The following is a 20,427-nucleotide window of genomic DNA, read 5'->3' as shown; positions in this document are numbered from 1 at the left end:
ACTCCTTGAGTAAACGCTGTCATCACTGTTTTCAGAGTGGGCTCCTCTACTGCAGCACAACTACCTTTAGAAATAATACTCTGAAATACTCTGACACGAGGATTTAATAGTGGATTATAATTATTGATAAGTCACTGAGTAAAATCTAAACTTTTACAATCTGCTAATCCAACCTGAAAAACACAAGTTGATAACTTTAAGACCAGAGGTAGCATCTTTAAATGACCTGTTCGATCCATTTCCAGTTACTAAGTGTAGAGAGGTGCTTTGTTTGTAACAGCTTTATTTATGAGTCACAAAAACAAACTTCACTTTACTGCTGTTTTCACACTGGCTGCACTCTGCTTATCGTTTGATTTTGTTATATATGCATTTATGTTTGTGTTTGCATGAACATGTATGAAAGTTCAGTTTGCTTTGACTTCTGGGTTTGTTGTTACTTTTCTCAGTGAACTATTGGAAGATCTGAAACTCCTACAATGATTCACAGTAGAGATCTAAATAAAATCTTAATTTTGTCAGTTGACAGATTTTTATTCCATCAGGTAAAACATACTGTTGGTATTGCTTGAAATTATCAATTTCTACAGCAGACTATAATATGATATATCTTACACTGTATAATCCATCATAAATTGACCAGAGTTTTATAAGTAGTTGCAGTTGAGCGATTTAAAATAACACCCGACAAATATTTTTCTTCCAAATGTTTTTTTATTAGATGTGACTGAAATCTGTGGACAGTACAGGATCATCTCTGTACTGAATAAACCCGTTGATTCACTCTGAGAGGAGGTGAATCTTCTCTGGAGGATTGTTATGACAGTCCTCTGCCCTCCTCCACCTGCAGGAAAAACATTCTGAGCAGCGCAGAGGGAGGAGGCGTCTTTAAACCATCGACATGTCCTGTTCTGTTCTGTTCCTTTCCTTCCTCCTTGTGAAAAAACAAAACAAAAAGGAAACAATAAAAGCAAAGAAGAGTGTGATGGTCGTTGTCCGGTTGACGGGAGCTTTATGGAGACGTCCTGTTTTTTTCTCATCAGTCGTCGTCCACCGTGGGTGTGATGGTCACGCCCCTCCTAATCTGTCCCCAGCCGATCAGACTGAAAGAAACAGAAGACAGGAAAAAAAAAAAAACCCATCAGGTAAACGTGTAAATAACCGCCTCGACAAATATATACAGGCAGTGCACGTGAATAGTGCACTGCTTATGACAGAGCAGTGAGCTAGAATAACTAAGACACTAAAGTGCCAACAGGTTCACGTTTACCTATGTGCTCGTTTAATTCAATTTCCAATGATGAGTTGATGTAATAAGTTTTCTATCATGGCAGAAATTATTACCATTCCAAGTGCCATCGTTATTTTCCCTGGGACAAATAAATATCCTTACATAAAACAAACAACTTGTCTCCTTACCAAAGCAGCGACATACCTATAACTGGATTTTAATACTGTCTGAAGTATATTTTACATGTTGCTGCTAAAACAGTTTGGAGAGCAGACAGCATTTTCCAGGTGGACCACAAAAAAACACCAGTTAGTATTTGTCACAATCATGAACGTAAAACCTAAATTTATTTGCTCTGAGTTTTATAAAAGGAGGCCAAAATAAAAACCGCCTTCACCCACGTCAGAAGAAATAAAAATAGCAGTGGTGCTACATCCTACAGTAATAGGTCAAATAAGAAGTGCAGCAATAATTAAATATAGGTATTAAATCATCATCTAGTGGCTGTAGCGATAAAAAGAGATGAACCAGGACTCAATCACACAGCATATTAAGTTTGCAGTAATTAACAACAGCACCATGCTGAGTTTTGAAAAGTTTAGAAGGAGCCTAATCATTCATAATCCGGTGCTGGGCTGCAGGAATTAACACCTCTGCACAACCAACTTCCTGAGAGGAAAATATCACTATGACAACATTTCCCCATTTCTAAAATAGTCCCTTTAGTGAAAACAGTGTTTTTACATCTAATGAACCTCTGAATGAATAAATCCATTAATTAAACTAAATAGCATTTCTGCATTATATCTTATTGCCCCATTGACACAAAACAACGCACATCTCTCTACAGTAATGATTTCCACCATCATTGAGGCTCAGGTAACAACCCTTAATGATGAATAATAATTAATCAGAGTGGCTAAAGTGCTTTTCCAAAACACAATGAAAGGTGATCAACACTGCATAGCTTGTAGAAAAGTGAATATTAGAACAGGCTTTGTGATCCTCACCGCCAGTGCTTCTCCACACGTCGACTCAGAGCGATCTTCTCTCCAACCTCTGTACACACAGGGTTGGTGAGGACAATCTTGGCCAGATCAGCCTTTACAGCGCTGACACGGCCGCCTGTCGACAACGAGCCTATGTTCACCATCAGAACCTCATTTTTAGAGAGCTTTTGGACCTGCGGGACAAAAAGTTTTTTTTAACCTAGTTGATTTCAGTCTTTGCATCTTGACTTCCAGGTCAGAAGAGATATTTCTCTAATGTGTCAGAAGATTTCAGACTACATTTGCCATGGTGCACAGCTCACCTTGGCAGCCTTCTTGTCTCCCTCTGTGCGCACTCCCAGCAGCCTCCTGAGGAGGAAATAGGAGATCTCCAGCTCAGTGAAGATCTCTGGTAGCGCTCCAACGGCACCCAGCACTTGACCAACCATACGATCGGCACGACACAGTGTTGGGTCGATCTTAGTGCCCACACCTGCACACAAACATACAGTGTGTCACTTAACAAATTGTACAGATGTTCTGTTGGCAATGTCCTTTTATTCCAGTACATTTTAGTGAGCCAAGAATAGAAATTCAATACACACATTGTAGAAAAAAAATGTGTTAAAGTACATCAAGAAAACACAGTCTAAACTTAAGAATAACCTGCAGAGTGTAAGAGTTGCCCCTTAGAACATTTCCCTTCTCCATGCACCCTGGGACAATGTGAGGTTATACAAACAAAGATCCCTGTTTTACCCTTAGTTACCACCATCTCAGGTAAATAAGGTTGTCAGAGATGCCATGAAGTGACTCACAGCAAAGACCACATTTTAGAGGATGTGAGACATGTTCTGACTGTTGCATCCGTCCCACTGTGAGAACAATTTACTGTAACTTTCCTGCTAGCCAACCAAGCAAGATAGAAGTTGAAAAGTGTGATCTTGGACTCACCGATAAGGCCTCCTGGTGCAGCATACTGCAGGTCGTTGTGCTCAGCAAACAGAGAGACGATCTTTGAGAAGATGGGTTTGCACATCAGCTTTCCTTCCTGGTCTTTGGACACAATACCTGGCCGCACCTCAATCTCCTGACCCACCTGGAGATTGCACAGAGAAACACAGGGCATTTATACAATGTGCATCTGAAATGGCTGATGAAGGTCCCAACTTTGATGAAGAAGAACGTGAAATTTATAAAGAAAGAAATTCTTTCTTAGTTGACGTTTTAGTGGGTTTCAGCATTTGATGCTTCATGCAGTCTGCTCTCACCTTGAGCACACCCTTCAGGATACTTCCTCCTGCAACACCTCCTTTCAGGTCATCAACTTCACAGCCGGGCTTGTTCACGTCAAAGGATCTGATGACTGAAACACAAAAGACGGAAGATAGTTTCTGAATTTCATTTACGCCTGTAAATTTTATCTACACATTAATTCATAAAACAATACCCAGAAGAAAAACAGAATATACATAAGAGAGTAAACTGCAAGGAATGAAAAGCTGGTGATAATCTTTCTCACACTCACATTTTGTATAGCAGTCATTGTGAGGAAACTCATTGACATAATGCATTTCTTAGCCTCTTACTTGCATGTAGGCCATGTTAATCTACTATGTACGGATTTTTAATTTACCACATGTACTATAAAACCCTACAACCTAGTCTTAACCCCAAAAGGAGGACTGGCTAAAATGTCCTCACTTTGTAAACTTTCCTCACTCCAAAAAGGTAAAAAATTCATGCTGGTCTTCACAACGAAATACATACAAAACACAAGTTTTTCTTACCAATGAGTCTGGGCTCAGATATGAAGTCTCTGATGGGCACTGGGATCTTTTTGACGATGTACTCACAAACCACCTCGATGTTGTACTTCAGCTGAGCTGAAATAGGAATGATGGGAGCTCCCTCTGCCACTGTGCCTGCAGGTAAATTACACAGAGCATCAGGTGACTGTGTTAAAAGTTTTAGAGACAAACAAAACTTGAAGAAAACGAAGATATCAACTGAATCTGACAACACAGTTAAGATTAAAGTCCCTCTTGATTAACACGTAGCTTTGCAGGCAACCTTCAGGTGACGTGTTTTAAGGGGAATGATTATTTACTTTCAACTTTTTCATTTCAGCTGAACTTTAGGGGCAGCACATATAGATAGTTGAGTTTTATTTAGACAGCATCAAAGCTACATTAAGTAATACTGCACTCAAAAAAATCATTACAGTAACAAACTTAATCTCCCTAGAAAGAGGACAGAAAATGTAGACAGGGAAGGCTGAGTTATACAAAACGAGTTAATGCAAATTATTTCTAAAAAAGGGTATTTTGTATGATAGTTTCCTCAAAAATGTGTATCCAGAAGGATATTTCTTGCTTACTCACCCTGTACAAACGCGAGGATTTGCTCGTACTGCTCTTTGGCCTGGCTCTCCTTCACCAGGTCGATCTTGTTCTGCAGGATGAGGATGTGCTTCAGCTTCATGATCTCTATGGCTGCTAGATGCTCTGACGTCTGGGGCTGAGGACACGACTCGTTTCCGGCTGGCAAAAAGAGACAGGAACAAGACTCAGATGACTTCCAACAACATTCGGACTAAATAAAACGTCAGTTAAAACTAAGTTTGGCTTATCTGAAGCTGTTAAGCAAGTAGAGGCTTACCAATTAGCAGGAGGGCTGCATCCATGACAGCAGCTCCGTTCAACATGGTTGCCATCAAAATGTCGTGACCAGGACAGTCCACAAATGACACATGTCTGGGGGACAAAATAAAATGGTTCTATAGATTTCACAGCCAAACATGGATTAATCTACTCAATCCTTAATTAAAATGTCTTATTAATTCGACATAGTCCTCATCCTCCTCTATCTCTCAATTCTTACCTGACCAGCTTGAAGTTTCCTTTGGTGCCAGGGATGTCTGTGGGAAACTCATCAGGAGTGCTGCTACCACACGACCTGTAGCACTCTGGCCTGGGACAGCTGGGGTCATCCAGCTTATAGACCTACATATGGAGCAGAGAAAATGTGACAATCAGTTTTAGCAATTGTAGTCTTGTAGCCACTTGTAAGTCGCTTTGGATAAAAGCGTTTGCCAAATGACTAAATGTGAGTAAGTTTCCACACATACTGGCTCAAAGGAGTGTGAAAATCTAGAAAACCCCTACTGTATTATGCTGTAGTGTACCACAATGAGCATTAAACAAAAAACAAACCTTTAAACATTTTTCCACCTACTTTTCTTTGTAATGTTGTTTATTGTATCTGGAGATTAACTGTTGACAAAATACCTTTTTTATTCATAATTTATCCATTATGAATGCATGCACGAATTTTTTTTAGATAATTCATAGAAAATACAAACAAAATGTGTGTAAGATATAAGAAAAAAAAAAAAAGCATTCCAGTAGAGGTCAGGTTGACTGTTTCTCTGCTTACCTTAGCGTTAGCATATCCTAGCTTGATAGTGATGTTCCTCTCGAGCTCATTCTTGAACCTGACAGTGTGCACACCTGAAATGGCCTTCACTACGGTGGACTTTCCATGGGCCACATGACCAATGGTGCCTAAGAAAGCAAAAAGACAGAAATCAAAACAGCTCATCCTTATTTGTCAAACCCAAACTTTGATTTAATCGCAGCAGATCTAATCAAGTTTTGCCTGATTTTCATACCAATATTGATAGTGGCCTGTCTGCTGATGATCTCTGGGGATAGAGGCGTCAGAGTGGACACATCCTGCCAGGAAAACAGCACACAAACAGATCACACACACTGAAAAACAACACATTGGTTTCCACATTGAGCATAGCAGCACCCCATTCCTTTGTTTAATCCTGGAGCTGCGTGGGAACAAAGGAGGCTACAACAATAACAGTCATGCAAAACCTACCTAAACTCTGGTACACAGTTTCTTTCAGTATCAGCTAGTACTACCATTGTTTGCAATTCATACATATAAACAAAGAAACTAGTAAAGTGAAAATAAATAACGAAGCGTGTTGTCTCTCTCCCACTACTACTTTTATTTACTTCACTGACTAATGATAAAATAGGAAGTTAGCCTGTAAACCACAGCTGATTAAGACGTCCCTCAATCAAGAGGTTATTAACTGGTTATGTAAAACAGATGAAAGTCTATTATAATTATTATTATCTATTATGGTAAACAGCATCACCATTACAAAATCCCGTTTATATTTTTATAGAATTTATTTTAACTTGCCAAATGAACCAAACGTCGCCATCATGCAGTGTTTAGTAGACATGATTGACGTAGAATAGATTCATTAATTCTAATACGTGATATACATTCAAACTTTAATGTCACTTTGAAATTAGTACAAAGAGTTAGTCTTATTCTTGTCTTAAGTGAAGCGGTTAGTTTAGCTCTTGGCTCCGCCGGGCCTGGTGTCGTGTGCCGGGTGGTGGCGAAGCACCGCCGGTAACCGTTAACGATGTGTAACAACCTTTTGTGTAACAGTTTTGGCAACACGACGGACGAACAACCACCGCCATTGAGAAACGAAGCTATAACAACAATTTACACAAACACTTACCAAAGTACTAAGGTCTTGTTTGGACAGGTGAGGCTGACCAAGCGTTGTACCAGACTCATCGCCCGCCATCTTGAATGAAAAAGGAACGAAGGAGGCGGCTCTGGCGAATGCCTGATCAAACGATAAAATCAGTATTTTAACTCAGTTTTCCTATAAACAGTTACTAAATTAAATTTCAATTTTTGGGAGTGTTATTTTGTGTAATTTTCGTGTGTTGTGGTACAGAAGGCATTGTATGAATATGTATTGTTGAACAATCCGCGTAATTGATCACATTTGAAGCAACCGGGGTCCTTTCTCAATGGCTGATGCAATTTATTCCTACTGTAAAATACGGTTTATTTTATTACCACGAGCTGATCCTATTTTTTATGTCATTATTGGATATTTTCTAACAAGTCTTTATCACTGACAGGGGAACACTCCTTAACTATCTTTTCCCCACCTTAAAATATATACATTCTTATCATGTATAAACCATGCGTTTGGCCCGTCGTTGTTTAGTGACGTAATTTGTTAACTTTTTGTAGTCCTACTATATGATTTGTAGTTCTGACATGGGTGTTCTAAGACTACAGATGTGCTGCAGTTTTTCTTATAGTTGTGGCTCAATTTTCAAATTAAAACTATTGTTTTAAAAACTATTGTTTTAAAGTTTTTAAAACAATAGTGACAACAATATTTATTGTTCTGCTAAACATTTCTCATTCTTTTCCTGTAATAATAAAAAACAAATTTTTGCAGTAAATTATAGAGTACAGTTCTCTACATTTTGATCAAAAGTGGTTTGTTGCTTCTCTATTAAACAGTCTTACTTCCCAAAACATTTAAGAACTATTGTTTAGTTTCCATTATGACATGCATATTAATTCATTCAGTTGTCAAAATCTGTCAAGCCCTCACCTTTGAATCAATTTCACATACATACAGTTTCTTCACTGCAAACTCCTTCACCTTATGTACATTTTGCTGCATTGTAAATTTATTTTTGAAATGGACATATTTTACATTTTAGGCGAACTCAGAAAGCAATGCACATACTTATACAGTATTCCTATAATGGGCCATAAAACATCCAAACCTCTGCTACGTTTCTTAGACAGCTCATTGCTCCCTGAAAGTGAGAGTCCATTAAAGGATGCTGAAAGAGTTCCTACCACCATTGTCTCCATTACTAAATCCAGCTGAGAATTACTTTTCTACATGGACGTGGACAGTATATGATCACAGATATGATCAATGATATTACTTAATGCTGTCAATGCTGCACATGATGATATCAGAGCAGTAGCATGCAGGGGAAGGATAAAACACCCCAGATGAGTATTGGTAAGCTGTAGATCATCAGCTGTGAGGTGGATGAAAATCTGTGGAGCGACACAATGCTGTACACGATTGTTGTACCATTTTACACGATTTATTGGTGCTCTAACTTTACATAACTTATGACTTTTAATAACTTTTATTTTAATTTAAAGCCTGTAAGCCTGTTAAATTGCCTGTGTATAAATACGCTATGTAATTAAAGTTGTCTTGCCATAACTGTGTGTTTACTTTAGATGATACAGGAAAACAATATTGTTTTCATACATTACTGCATGTGTAAATTATTTTAAATTTATAATAAATGTAACATATTTATTTATGCATTTCTCTCTCCTGTGTATTAATTATTCGTTTTTGCTATTTCGTGTTCATTAAAAGGGTAAAATAATAAATAAAGAAGCAGCACTGTACGTGCAGCTCTCTCCGCCCTTCAGTTCCGCCCAAAAGGGAAATGACGCCGGTGCAGAAAATGGCGTCCGCAAAGCCTGTAACCTGCTGTGGTTTGATACCCGTTTAATTTAGAGCCGAGTCGGGGGGAAACCTCCGTGTGGTCGATGAACGATAATATGGCAGCGCACCGCTGCCGTCCGCTTTCTTGATCCCGGAGTCGAACCCGCAACTTCATGTCCGAAGGCGCCAGAGCTGCCTGGTCGAAGAGGGGTTGTGGGGATTCGCACCGCCGAGGTGAGACGGCTGGATGTAGCCGCTAAGCTAACGCTGCTCCCCGGGTCGGGCAGTGTCGGATCCCCTTGTAGCTCCTGTCACTACCGCTGAGAGTCGTGACAGTTCTTTAGGCTGGTCAGGTAGCTAGCTCCAGATAAACGATCAGCATTCATCAAACTGTGACTTCATACACACGATCCACGGCTCAGCTAACACCGTCGCCTTCCTCGGTTGTCACCGTGGGATGTGGACCGTTATTTGTAGCCTTTGTTTTTAGGCTTTAATCTTGACGTTTGTGGAACTCGTCCACCTGCTGGTTTAATAAAAATTAAAGGCTGTAACTGGGACTAGCTTTTAAACTCGCCACTGTTTTGTTCATTTCGGCGTAAATGTGTTTAAACGTGTCAAAATAACACGTTTAACTACATGTTCTCTGCTAACGTTAGCGCTGTCTTTAGCATTACCCTGCCTGCCTCCTCACATAGTACAACGTGAGCACAATAACAACTATACTATACTAAACTATTATCATTTAGTGGAGCTGTACAGGGAACACGGAGGGTTATTATCTCACAGTGACAAGACTCTGGCACAACCTGTTGTTTTCCTATTCAGGTCCTAAGATGAGATGTCCTAATACGAAACTACATGGAGATTTATACGAATTTAAAAAAGCTATTTTCCACCAAACGTGCATTTTTCATTCAGTCACTAAAGAGAAGTTCAGACTCTGCTTAGGTCAAAGGTGAAAAGCAGCTAAGTGCTTTTTCTGAAGTACAACTTAAAGGTACTTGTACTTAGTTAAACACTTGTACATTAAACAGTTAAAATCAGCTCCACCTTTACCAGATTGTGTGTTTCACAAAGTCCCTATAATAAGACAAATGAGTCCTTTACTTTTTTATTCATCACTAGAACATTTTCTTTGTCATATTTATGACGGTTTACAGCACAAATTTGAAATTGGTCACAATTAATTATGTTCTACTCTTTAAAAAGTGGTGTGTAGTTCTCAACATTAGCGTTGGCAATTTATTTATAAAATCAATTAAAATAATGACCGTTTTGAAATTCTTACATTTATTTTGAAGCAGTTCTTGAATTTGGTTGTGAATTACACTTAATACGCTCTGAACACTTTTTTAGGTTATTGTAGAAACTTGGGCCAATTTAGTCCAGAAAGTATCCTGCCAATGAATCCCTCCTTAAAGAATCATTTGGTAACTTTAAATGGAAAATAATAGCATTCTTGTATTTGTATTTGTTACAGTAAAGTCGTACGTACGTTTGTGTGAAACGTCTGTAGCAAATTGTGATGTTTCGTTGTCAAAGGCTGTCATTGTTAAATGTTTCACAGCTGATAGTTGCACTGTGCTACTGAATGTATCTTCAGAACCCACAAATGGGGCATTTAATGGTATTGTTGTGCTCACTTGTCCTTTTTACTTCTCCCTTGTGCTACAACATCTTTTTCTGTTTCTTCTGTTAGAACCAGGGAAACACAAACACAGGAAATGCGAGCGGCCCCTTAGTGCTCAGCCGTCAAAGCCTGTGATTGTTCGCCCAGGCTCCAAAAGGTACGATTTCTCACTCTGCAGCAAAACAGAGTAAACCTGAACAAACCCCCTTTCTCTCACTCTTTAACTCCACATCCCTTTTACTCATCATTCCCCTCTCCCCTCCTCCCAGCCATCTGCTTCATTTCAATCCCCTGTAGTTTGGACTGGCGGGATAGACGAGTGGTTTAAGGTTAGAGCTCATTGGCAGCACAGTCCCCACACTGAGTCCTGTAGAACGACACTGTGGCTGATGTTATATGGCTGAGCACGACCTTTGTGCACAAGCAGGGTCAGTGCAGCATCACATTTCTATTGTCACCAGTACCAGTGCTTGGTAGAACTTGTCTTATTATATAAAAACAGAACTCTTAAAAGAATGGTAATTGTACGGTGTTACTGGATGTGTTGCGCTACAGTACCTACATTTCTTGTTTGGCTCAATTTTGACCCACTTTTGTCTTCACTGCTGTATTTACGCAGAAAAGTCTAGATATTTAACACTGTTTGTCCTACATTTAATGGCCTCATATCCCATTTTATTTACTGCTAAAATTGTCATGTTCACTTAGAAGTTCTGGCTTGTTATGACTTGAATTATTTCTATAGATTTAGCTTATATTTATCTCAGTAATCAAAACACTGTACTCACTGAAGTAATTGCTGAGCCTCAGGGACAGATTGTCTTAAAAAATATTACTATTTGTTCAGATTAGACTTGCAACAACATGCTGCTTTTCTTGGTCATCTATGAACTTATTTAAAATATCGTCTCCTATCGCTCCAGGCTCTCACATATTTGTGTTAAAACATTTTCAGATGCTTCTTACATTTTCTTTACTAAATTGATTTAACAAGAAAATACTCTGCGGATTAATCGGTAATAAAAAAAAAAAAAAGACTGTTAGCTGCGTTTTCATATCTTAGCAGTGAACTTGTAGATCGCTCTTATTCTTACCGATAGACAATATGGACAGAACTATACTGATAACCTATGTTGTGATAAACTGCAATAATAATCAAAAAGTCACTGAACTGCAACATTACATTACATAACCTTAATGTCATTGTATTGATTTTTCCCTGCAGCTATTATTCTTTCCATGTTTTGTTTAAAAAAATACAAGTGCACAGATTTGCCTCTGATATACACAAGCAAACTCAGTGTCTATTTTCAGGTATCCACCATCTTTTGGCCGTGTTAGAACAATATTTAACACGTACATAAGTTCTTGTATGGCTTTTCTTTTCTAAATTAAAACACACGTTCATGCTTTAATGTGGCGGTTGTGTTGGCTTTGTCGTCCAGGTGATTGACGCTCAGAAAAGGGACTTTGTTAGCATCTACTGGACACAAGGGGCACTGTCCTCTGATTGGCTCGGACAACCCCCTCTGACATGCCCGTGGCCAATCAGAGGTGAGTGTGCTGTGTGTGCGTGCGTGTGTGTGTTTGTTTAAAGTTGCCTTTTTAATGAACAATTGATTTTGTGTGATGAGTGCGTCTGTCTTTGTGTTCGTTTCTTGTGTGTAAAAACTCTTAAAAATTAAATATGTATATTGTTGATGTGTTGATGTTATCTTTTTTACGTGTGTCTGTGTGTTTTCATGCCAAAAAATATTGGGTTGATGAGGTGCAGTGTGCTTTTTAAAATGATTTTCTTTGTTTATCTTGGTTTTCCATCAGCCTCACTGTGCTGCAGTGGAGTGGGGTATTCCCCCAGTGCGTCAGCACAGAATCACACACGGTGCGACAAGCTGCGAAACTGTAACAGCTTGTTAGGATGCAGCAGCCAAAGTGCTGAGCTTTTAATGCTGAACGTCCTATTGAATGCCCTTCCAGACCCAGACTTACTGTTTTCAGCAATACTTATACAACCATAATCCACTCCTTGGAGAGACTAACATCTTTGCTGAATTCATTACTGAACAGATATGTCTGGTTCATTCCAGCTTTGTTTCACACTAGAGACCATTAGTCAGATTTCAGTATTTTGACCGTTGTAGAGCTGTTTTAACACTTAACCCCGTCTCCCTCCCACTTTGTCCTGCTCTCTGCTCCTCTTCATGATTCCAGGTGTGTTATGTCGGGGGCGGATGTGGAGGTGTACCTGTCACAGGTGCACGATGGGAGTGTATCATCAGGCTTTCGGGCGCTGTACGAGGAGCGTCTGCTCCTGGATGTCACATTGTTGATAGAGGAGCACCACTTCCAGGTAAACAAAGACAACTGAAGACTTGACAATTGCAGATGGCTTTAAATGAATGATGTTTGATAGCCCTGATCCAGGACTTTGTGCTCAGACCTCTGTTACAAATATTGAAAGTGTAAACACACTGAAAGGAAGGAAGTCTTACCAGTGTAAAAGTCAGAATAATAAAGTGGAAGTTGAATTAAACTTGTGAAGTAATTTCTGTTAAGTTGATTATGTTGATTCTCAAACAGCAGGATTAATACCAGGAAGTATTTTGTGATGGATTTGTTCCTTTCAAACAGTAAGTAAATTATAACTGTTAACTAATAAAGAATCACTCTGAATAATAAAGTTGGGGAAAAAAACAAAGAAATTGTGTTGGAAAGATCTTGTTTTTGTTACTTTAGAGTTGCTTAATATTCTTAGATTTTAATTCACTAAGCATATTTTCTGGTGCGTTTGTATTTCTAGAAAAGTTCCAGGGATATCTATAGGAAAAACAGCGTGGACTGCGCAGGCAAAAAAAGATTTTAATGTATCTACTGTGTTTGCTTGTCCTACAGGCCCACAAAGCGCTTCTGGCCACTCAAAGTGACTACTTCCGGGTCATGTTCACAGCAGACATGAGGGAGCGGGACCAGGACAAGATACACATGAAAGGTCTCACAGCTGCTGGGTTTGGCCATATCCTCCGATTCATGTACTATGGCTCTCTGGAGCTCAGCATGCCCACTGTTCAAGAGATCCTGCAGGTAACATCTTACAGATAGCCTAACTTATTTTGTACTTTTATTTTAGGACAGACTGTAAATTGAAGCTAATAGTGTGTTTTCTGCACTCTTGTGCAAATCAATCACAACTTCTCCTCCTGTGGCGCAGGCGGCCATGTACGTGCAGTTGACGGAGGCGGTCGAGTTCTGCTGCTCCTTCCTGTTGGCGAAGATCTGTCTAGAGAACTGTGCCGAGGTCATGCGCCTCCTGGAGGACTTCAGCGTGGGCGTGGAGGGCGTCCAGGAGCAGCTTGACAACTTCCTACTTGACAACTTTGTCCCTCTCATGAGTCGACCCGACTTCCTGTCCTACCTCAGCCTCGAGAGACTGCAGGTCCTGATTAGTAACAGTTCATTAAAAGCAAACTTTGAAAAATTATTTCACTTATCTGCTAAACATTACAGCTACCATTTTACAGATTTTACTGCTTTTAACAATTAGGATGCATTTTATTATCCAGTCTCGGACAGCACCTCATACATTTAGTTTATGATGATCTTAGAAATAAACATGCACGAGTCAACCTTTGCTTAAGTTTAAGAAAATCAAACACTCTTTCAGGCGTACCTGAACAGCGATGCTCTGAGTCGCTTCCCAGAAATTGAGCTGTATGAAGCCGTCCAGGCGTGGCTGCGACACGACAGGCGGCGCTGGAGGCACACGGACACCATCGTGCAGTCCATCCGCTTCTGTCTCATGACTCCTGCCAACATCTTTGAGAAGGTGAGTACTGAGACATATGGTAGGCAGCAGAGGGTGATACTGTCCTGTAGACAGTATAAAGCTAATATCAATTAGCTTCATATTAATCTACTTATCAGGACATATTTGAAATAATTTAAACAAATGTCAGAGACAGTAGCTCAGGTTTTAATAATGTCCCTTACTGGTTACTGGTCTTCTATCCTCCTCTTCCTCCTCACAGGTGAAGACATCAGAGTTTTACCGCTACTCCAGACAGCTGAGGCAGGAGGTAGACCAGGCGCTCAGCTACTTCCATGATGTCAACCAGCAGCCTCTGGTGGAAACTCGCTCCAACCGTATCCGCTCCGTCCGCCCACAGACGGCTGTCTTCAGGGGAATGATCGGTCACAGCATGGTCAACAGCAAGATCCTGCTGCTGCAGCGTCCAAAGGTGTCTGCTTGTTTTTCTCTCTGGAAGAGCTTTATCACTTTTAAGACGAGTAATGGTTATTTTTAGATTTAGTAAATCTTTTTATTTATCATGCTGTATATACAGTTTAAGTCTAAAATCTCAGGTTCAGTAACTGTGTTTTAATCCTTCAGGTGTGGTGGGAGCTGGAGGGACCTCAGGTGCCGTTGCGACCGGACTGTTTGGCTATCGTCAACAACTTTGCCTTCCTGTTAGGTGGAGAGGAGCTGGGGCCTGACGGAGAGTTTCACGCCTCGTCCAAGGTCTACCGCTATGACCCTCGGCAGAACTCCTGGCTACGCATGGCGGACATGTCTGTGCCCAGGTTAGAGGAGCCCAGTATTCTTGCTGCATATTCTGACAGTGCAGACATCACCTAGCTTCTTCATTTTTTATCTGTTTTTGTTGTTTTGTCACATTATGTTAAATTCTGTATTCCTTTATTGATATATATAAACTGTTTGTTCATGCTGTTGCAGGTCAGAGTTTGCTGTGGGTGTCATCGGCAAGTTTATTTATGCTGTAGCGGGCCGCACGCGAGACGAGACCTTCTACTCCACAGAGCGATATGACATCACAGAGGACCGCTGGGAGTTTGTGGACCCATATCCTGTAAACAAGTATGGTCACGAGGGAACGGTCCTGAATGGTAAACTGTACATCACAGGCGGTATCACGTCCTCCTCCACCTCCAAACAGGTGTGTGTGTTCGATCCAGGGCGGGAAGCGGGCGGTGGTGGGGGAGGAGGAGGAGGAGGAGGAGGAGGAGGGAGCTCAGGCAGTTCGGACGCGCACAGGGCACGTGCCGGCCGAGGTCCGCTGCTGCCCGGCTCTCACGCCAGCTGCTGGGAGAACAAATCCAAAATGAACTACGCCCGTTGCTTCCACAAGATGATCTCCCACAACGGGAAGCTGTACGTGTTCGGGGGCGTGTGCGTGATCTTGCGGGCCTCCTTCGAGTCGCAGGGCTGCCCGTCCACCGAGGTTTACAACCCAGAGACTGACGAGTGGACCATCCTCGCCTCCATGCCCATTGGGCGCAGTGGCCACGGGGTGGCAGTGTTGGACAGGCAGATAATGGTGCTGGGCGGCCTGTGTTATAACGGCCACTACAGTGACTCCATCCTCACCTTCGACCCTGATGAAAACAAGTGGAAGGAGGACGAGTATCCCAGGATGCCTTGCAAACTGGACGGTCTGCAGGTTTGCAGTCTGCACTTCCCAGAATATGTGCTAGAGCACGTCAGAAGCTGCAGCTGAGGTCTGCTCCACAACAAGCCAACTTTTTATAGAAATGGAAATGCACTGTTCAAGCACTTATGTCTCCTGCTTGGAGATCAGGTGTTTACAAGTGGGAGACTCTACTGATGCTTTTACATTAGAGACCAGCACTTACCTAAGGTGAGGAAGAGATGGCCTGGGCCATATACACTCACTGGCCACTTCATTAGGTACATCTGTACAATCTAATGCAATCCAAAACAGCAGCTCTACCATGAATTCTACTTTTACAAGATTATAGTTTCTCAGTTGTTTTACTGTCAGAAAGGTGATAATTCTGCTCGGTGTAAATTATTCAGACCAAGAAGTGTTTTTAATGTTTTGCCATCCTATTTCTGGCAGTTTCAACAAAAACTGAGTATTTATAAATTTGTAATAGTAGAATTTGCGGCAGAGCTGCTGTATTGGACTGTATTAGATTGTACAGTTGTATCTAATGAAGTGGCCAGCGAGTGTATTTGCTGTTCTTAATGAAGCCAAGTGAAGTGTGGCACGGTGAGACGACCCATGTTAGCAGTGAACATTTTCAGAATTAGCGTTCTCAGAAAAATAAGGAAAAATATTTGTGGGGAGGAAAAAAAAGGTGTCATTCTGCTGGTTTATGTTTGGACTGTGGTCAGTTTCATGTTCTACTACTCACCTACTGTATTTAGGCTGTCCAGTCAGGCTTACTGCAGAAACGCACTGGAAGCATCCGATTTGTGCATTATAAAGGGATCTAGTTATTTAATTTGACTTGTATCAATTATCATTGCTATAAGTCCACCTATTTACATATTTAGAGACAAACATCTAAATATTGTTAATCAGATTTCTCTTTTTGATAAATAGCTTAGTGAAAGCCCAGACATGACTGCAATAATGCCAAACTAAAAGCATATAATCAGGTATTTAAATAAAATATCACTAATACTATTATGGTGTAGCTAATCTTATAGTATGTCTCCAAACATATGAAGCAAACCAAAGTGAAAGGAGAATATCAGAAAGGTTTTAGCCTGCTAGCAGCTGTGAAATGACACATTTATAACTTTCAGCGGTCAGTTTTCGCTTCCAGTGCGTTCCAGCTTTTATTTCTGCTCCTTCCTTCCGCATATCCATCATACTGTGCTCATGTTCATATAACATCATCGTGTCTTTCTGTGTCCACTCTCCTCGTAGTTCAATAATACTGATTGTGTGTGTGTGTGTGAGTGAGTGAGTGAGCGAGAGCCCAATGTAAGATTGGACGGGGGGAAAACATAAACACTACATGGTAGATGAGAGCTCATTCTGCGTTCGGAAATACTGACAGTGGTGATGACGTCCTGTGGCGATGATATGGTCCACAGAGGCTGAAGGATTTTTATTATTTTGGAGTTAAAGCAAAGGGATGAAAGATGTTTCTCTCAGAGCAGCCCTGGATCTGTCTAGTCACTGACAGTGCTTTACTTTCTCTGGTCTACATTCCCTGCACTTTATTGGTTTTTTTCGTGGCTCTTGTTGGGTGTAAATGCAGTTTGACCACCTAAACGTCCAAGCAGCTGTAGTATTACACCATGTCATAACAGTGCAAACATTCAGCAGTGTCTGATATTAACTTTTTGACTGACGTGTCACAGGAAAGTGAAATGTACCCACTGTAAAACGTGCAGCTAGTTATAATTAAATCTGTATTTCAGATACCTGTTAATTGGTTTCGACATTTCATATTTTAGCATAATCAAGGTTTTCAGCTGTGAAATATTTACCAGCCAGTATTTTGACTGACTGGTGCCAGTATGAGCACCAAAGCTGAGTTTCACCAGCACGTACCAGTCAGCTGTGTTAACGTCAGACACTGAGATCTCACCTGGAGCTCTTCAGTCATATCCGAAGGTTTATTCTGCAGATGCAAAATCTCTGTCGTAGCTTTCACATCCAAGCAGTTCAGCACCTTGATCGCTGCAGCCCAGCAAACCCTGCTCGAAGACCAGCTCGATGTCCTGGACCTTGTCTTTTCTAGATTTTTATTTTTTATTCTTTTTGGTTTTAATGCGCCGACTGTGAAAAGGGCTAGAGCACGTACAGATGCAGTTCTGTCTGTCAGCCATGTATTTATTTATTTTCAGTTATTGCTTTTCACCAAGCTATGCAGTAACAGGAGTAGGATTATTTATTATGACAAAATTGAATTGTCATTGAATTGTCTTTTTTTCTTTCTTTTTTTTGTACCTTGTCTCATCCTCAGCTGTCTGTCCTCTCCAGCCCAGCAGCACTGCATGTGGCTAATGAATGGATGCTTTGAGAACAGTCCTTCTTCCAGTGTAAACTGATTCAGATTGACTAGAAGATGGTTAAATAATCAGCATTTTTTTGAGAAATTAGTTAGGTTCTTTCCTGAATGCAAATGATCATTTACCTGATGATAAATATACAGATTCTTCATCACGTTTAATATACAAACTTGTTGAGGGGTGGCCTGTTTTTGAGGGATCAGACTTACCTCAGCATTCTTCGATGTCCCTGTTAAAAACCTCGAGTCCTAAACCACAGCTTTCCAGTGTTCATGCGATGCCACTGGAGTTAGTCTTTTGGGGAAGTCTTCAGAGCATTGTGGCACTGGTGTTTCCCATTTAAATGCCTCTTTAGCTGTGAGAGTTAATTGGATTTCATAATACTAAAGGGGGGAAATGTTTGAAAGTGAAAAAAATGTTGGAGTACTAATGATAATTAGATTTTAATTCAATTCTCTTCAATTCAATGACTCGTCCTAAAAATATTAAAATATGACATTAAAATTTTTTTTCTTATGTCATATTATATATTTAGTAGAAGAAGCAGCAAATGTTGGCATTTTTACTTAAACGTTTTCGTGTTAAAAAGTTAAATGCCATTTTTAGCATGCTAAGCTAATTAAAACCTAGCAAACTGAAGCTAAATTAAACTGTAGATCATAAAGTAAATAAACAACACGCTACTTTTGCTTCCACCAAATTTCAACAACCTTTTTTTTTTTACTTTCAAACATTATTGTTCAAACCCAATTCACATTTTCATGCTGAAATCACTGCTCTGCCCACTCACAAACATCTTGTTTGTTCAATCAGGTTCATGATATTCATTTTTCAGGTTCACAATATTTAACATTCTTTGTTTTTAATTTCCATACCACTGTTCTTCACACACTCACACTTTTGGTTTTACACCTCCACGATCTTCGAAATAACATCAGAAGAATCACATTTGGTGAACACACCGGTTTGGGAAATTAGTCTCTTTTATCTTCGTCATCATATGTTGCAGCCGAGACCATGAACATCACATCTGTCAGTCTCCAGTCCTCTCGCTGCCCCTCCTGCTCTCATGTTGCTGTTTAAAGAAGAAACATGTAACCAATAAAATACTACTGTCCTGATTTGAGGCACATTCAGTCATAGCGCAGCATCCTTTAGTCCACCAGTCTGTCAGTAGGAAAACAGAATAGAGGATTAAAAAAAAAACATACCTTGCTACTACAACGACTGTATCTGAAAAAGAAAGTAAAATCAGATTAACATATCTTATATAATCTGAGTAGAAACTCTTTGGAAACGATTTGTAACTTCTTTCCAGAAATAAATGTTCATATTGGTCAACTTTCAGCTGGTTTTCTGACTGCTTTTTATACAGGGGCAAGAAAAAGTATGGAATTTTGGAATTTCACGAGCCATACCTCGCCAAAAGGAGCTTTCAGAGGATCTACAATCAAGAATTGTTAATTAACATAAAGCTGGAAAGTGATGTCAAAGATTTTAGAAATTCACCAGTCTACAGTTAGGCAAACAATCTACAAATGGAGACACTGTGGGGCTGTGGCTACTCTACCAAGAAGTGGAGTTTGACTGACTCCAGTCAAAATGACCCCAAGAGCACAACACACACTCATCAATGTGGTAAAGAAACAAGCCAGAGAGACAGACAAAGATTTGAAGGCATCATTAATTGGCAAACATCTGTGTCCATGAGTCTACAGTAGGTGAAACATTGAACAAGCAGGGTGTCTGACAGGACACCACGAAGGCAGCCAAAGAAATTAAAACTATACAAAAATATCTCCAGAAAAGTTTTTATCTTTTTTTTATCTAGAGACACTGGCTTAATGGCAGCTTATGTCTCTCTAAAATCCTAATATACACCTCTACATGAATGGTAGCTTAACACATGCAGGTCACTGACGCCATCACAAATACTGGCAGTCTGAATGGTCTTTTAAATGGAGAACCAGAATCGAGCTGGCAAGCCAACATGGCAAGACAAAGATAATCCTCGCCTGCGCTCACTTACTATACTATATCTGTACGACTGGTTAATAGCTTCATTTCCAGCTGTGACATGATATTTTTAGACTTTTTTTCTCAATTAGCAGTGAAGGCCGGATCTGAAAACTTAGTCCTGAGTGCTCCACTGGACTATGACAAACGCATCTGTGATGAGTGTGGCTGGTGAGAGTTTCTTCAACCTCTTTATCACTAACTGCTAATTAAGAAATGTCTTGCTGGTCTTCTTTTGCCTATTCAGTTGCTTCACTTTCACCTTCAGCTTGCACACCTGTGATTTCAGACTCCTGATCTTCGTCTTCATGACACAGTCCTTGGCAGCAGCTTCAAGGTCTGGTGGTAGTGACAGTGGTGTCGGTGACAGTGATGGTATCTGTCCTTGAGGAACCAGTGGGTTGCTGATTAGTGCAGGAGATGAGCCTGCATTTA

The 20,427-nt window shown here is 40.3% G+C and overlaps 2 protein-coding genes across 3 annotated transcripts; one reads left to right on the top strand and one right to left on the bottom strand.

Annotated features, from left to right (window-relative positions):
- Positions 1–692: 692 nt before the first annotated feature.
- Positions 693–6,847, bottom strand: eif2s3 (eukaryotic translation initiation factor 2, subunit 3 gamma). The gene is made up of 12 exons (XM_026364051.1): positions 6,779–6,847; positions 5,894–5,957; positions 5,659–5,786; positions 5,104–5,225; positions 4,882–4,976; positions 4,605–4,763; positions 4,011–4,145; positions 3,492–3,586; positions 3,175–3,319; positions 2,544–2,713; positions 2,242–2,414; positions 693–1,103 (listed from the first exon to the last, which is right to left on the bottom strand). Exons 1-12 carry the CDS (start codon positions 6,845–6,847, stop codon positions 1,040–1,042), a joined length of 1,419 nt encoding a protein of 472 aa, XP_026219836.1. The 3' UTR covers positions 693–1,039.
- A 1,710-nt stretch (positions 6,848–8,557) lies between these two features.
- Positions 8,558–16,275, top strand: klhl15 (kelch-like family member 15). Of its 2 annotated transcripts, XM_026363053.1 has the most exons (10): positions 8,753–8,788; positions 10,257–10,344; positions 11,633–11,741; positions 12,399–12,537; positions 13,080–13,268; positions 13,396–13,620; positions 13,849–14,010; positions 14,213–14,422; positions 14,575–14,765; positions 14,920–16,275. In XM_026363053.1, the coding sequence occupies exons 3-10, from the start codon at positions 11,722–11,724 to the stop codon at positions 15,698–15,700; spliced, it is 1,917 nt and encodes a 638-aa protein (XP_026218838.1). In that variant the 5' UTR covers positions 8,753–8,788; positions 10,257–10,344; positions 11,633–11,721; the 3' UTR covers positions 15,701–16,275. The 2 variants fall into 2 exon arrangements, with proteins under 2 accessions (XP_026218837.1, XP_026218838.1); XM_026363052.1 differs by lacking the exon at positions 11,633–11,741 and having other exon boundaries at positions 8,558–8,788.
- The last annotated feature ends 4,152 nt before the right edge of the window (positions 16,276–20,427 follow it).

Source organism: Anabas testudineus, chromosome 2, assembly GCF_900324465.2.
Source record: "Anabas testudineus chromosome 2, fAnaTes1.2, whole genome shotgun sequence".
NCBI lineage: Eukaryota > Metazoa > Chordata > Actinopteri > Anabantiformes > Anabantidae > Anabas > Anabas testudineus.
Note: the sequence above shows the minus strand (reverse complement) of the source record. Positions and strands in the feature narration are given on the sequence as shown.

Excerpts from the sequence above, each read along its gene's own strand:
- eif2s3 (XM_026364051.1), bottom strand. The coding sequence starts at position 6,847 with ATGGCGGGCGATGAGTCTGGTACAACGCTTGGTCAGCCTCACCTGTCC. Across the intron at positions 4,146-4,604 it reads AATCCTCGCGTTTGTACAGG|GCACAGTGGCAGAGGGAGCT; the intron begins GTGAGTAAGCAA and ends ATTTACCTGCAG. Across the intron at positions 3,587-4,010 it reads ATCTGAGCCCAGACTCATTG|TCATCAGATCCTTTGACGTG; the intron begins GTAAGAAAAACT and ends TTTGTGTTTCAG.
- klhl15 (XM_026363052.1), top strand. The coding sequence starts at position 8,728 with ATGTCCGAAGGCGCCAGAGCTGCCTGGTCGAAGAGGGGTTGTGGGGAT. Across the intron at positions 8,789-10,256 it reads TGGGGATTCGCACCGCCGAG|AACCAGGGAAACACAAACAC; the intron begins GTGAGACGGCTG and ends TTCTTCTGTTAG. Across the intron at positions 10,345-12,398 it reads GTTCGCCCAGGCTCCAAAAG|GTGTGTTATGTCGGGGGCGG; the intron begins GTACGATTTCTC and ends TCATGATTCCAG.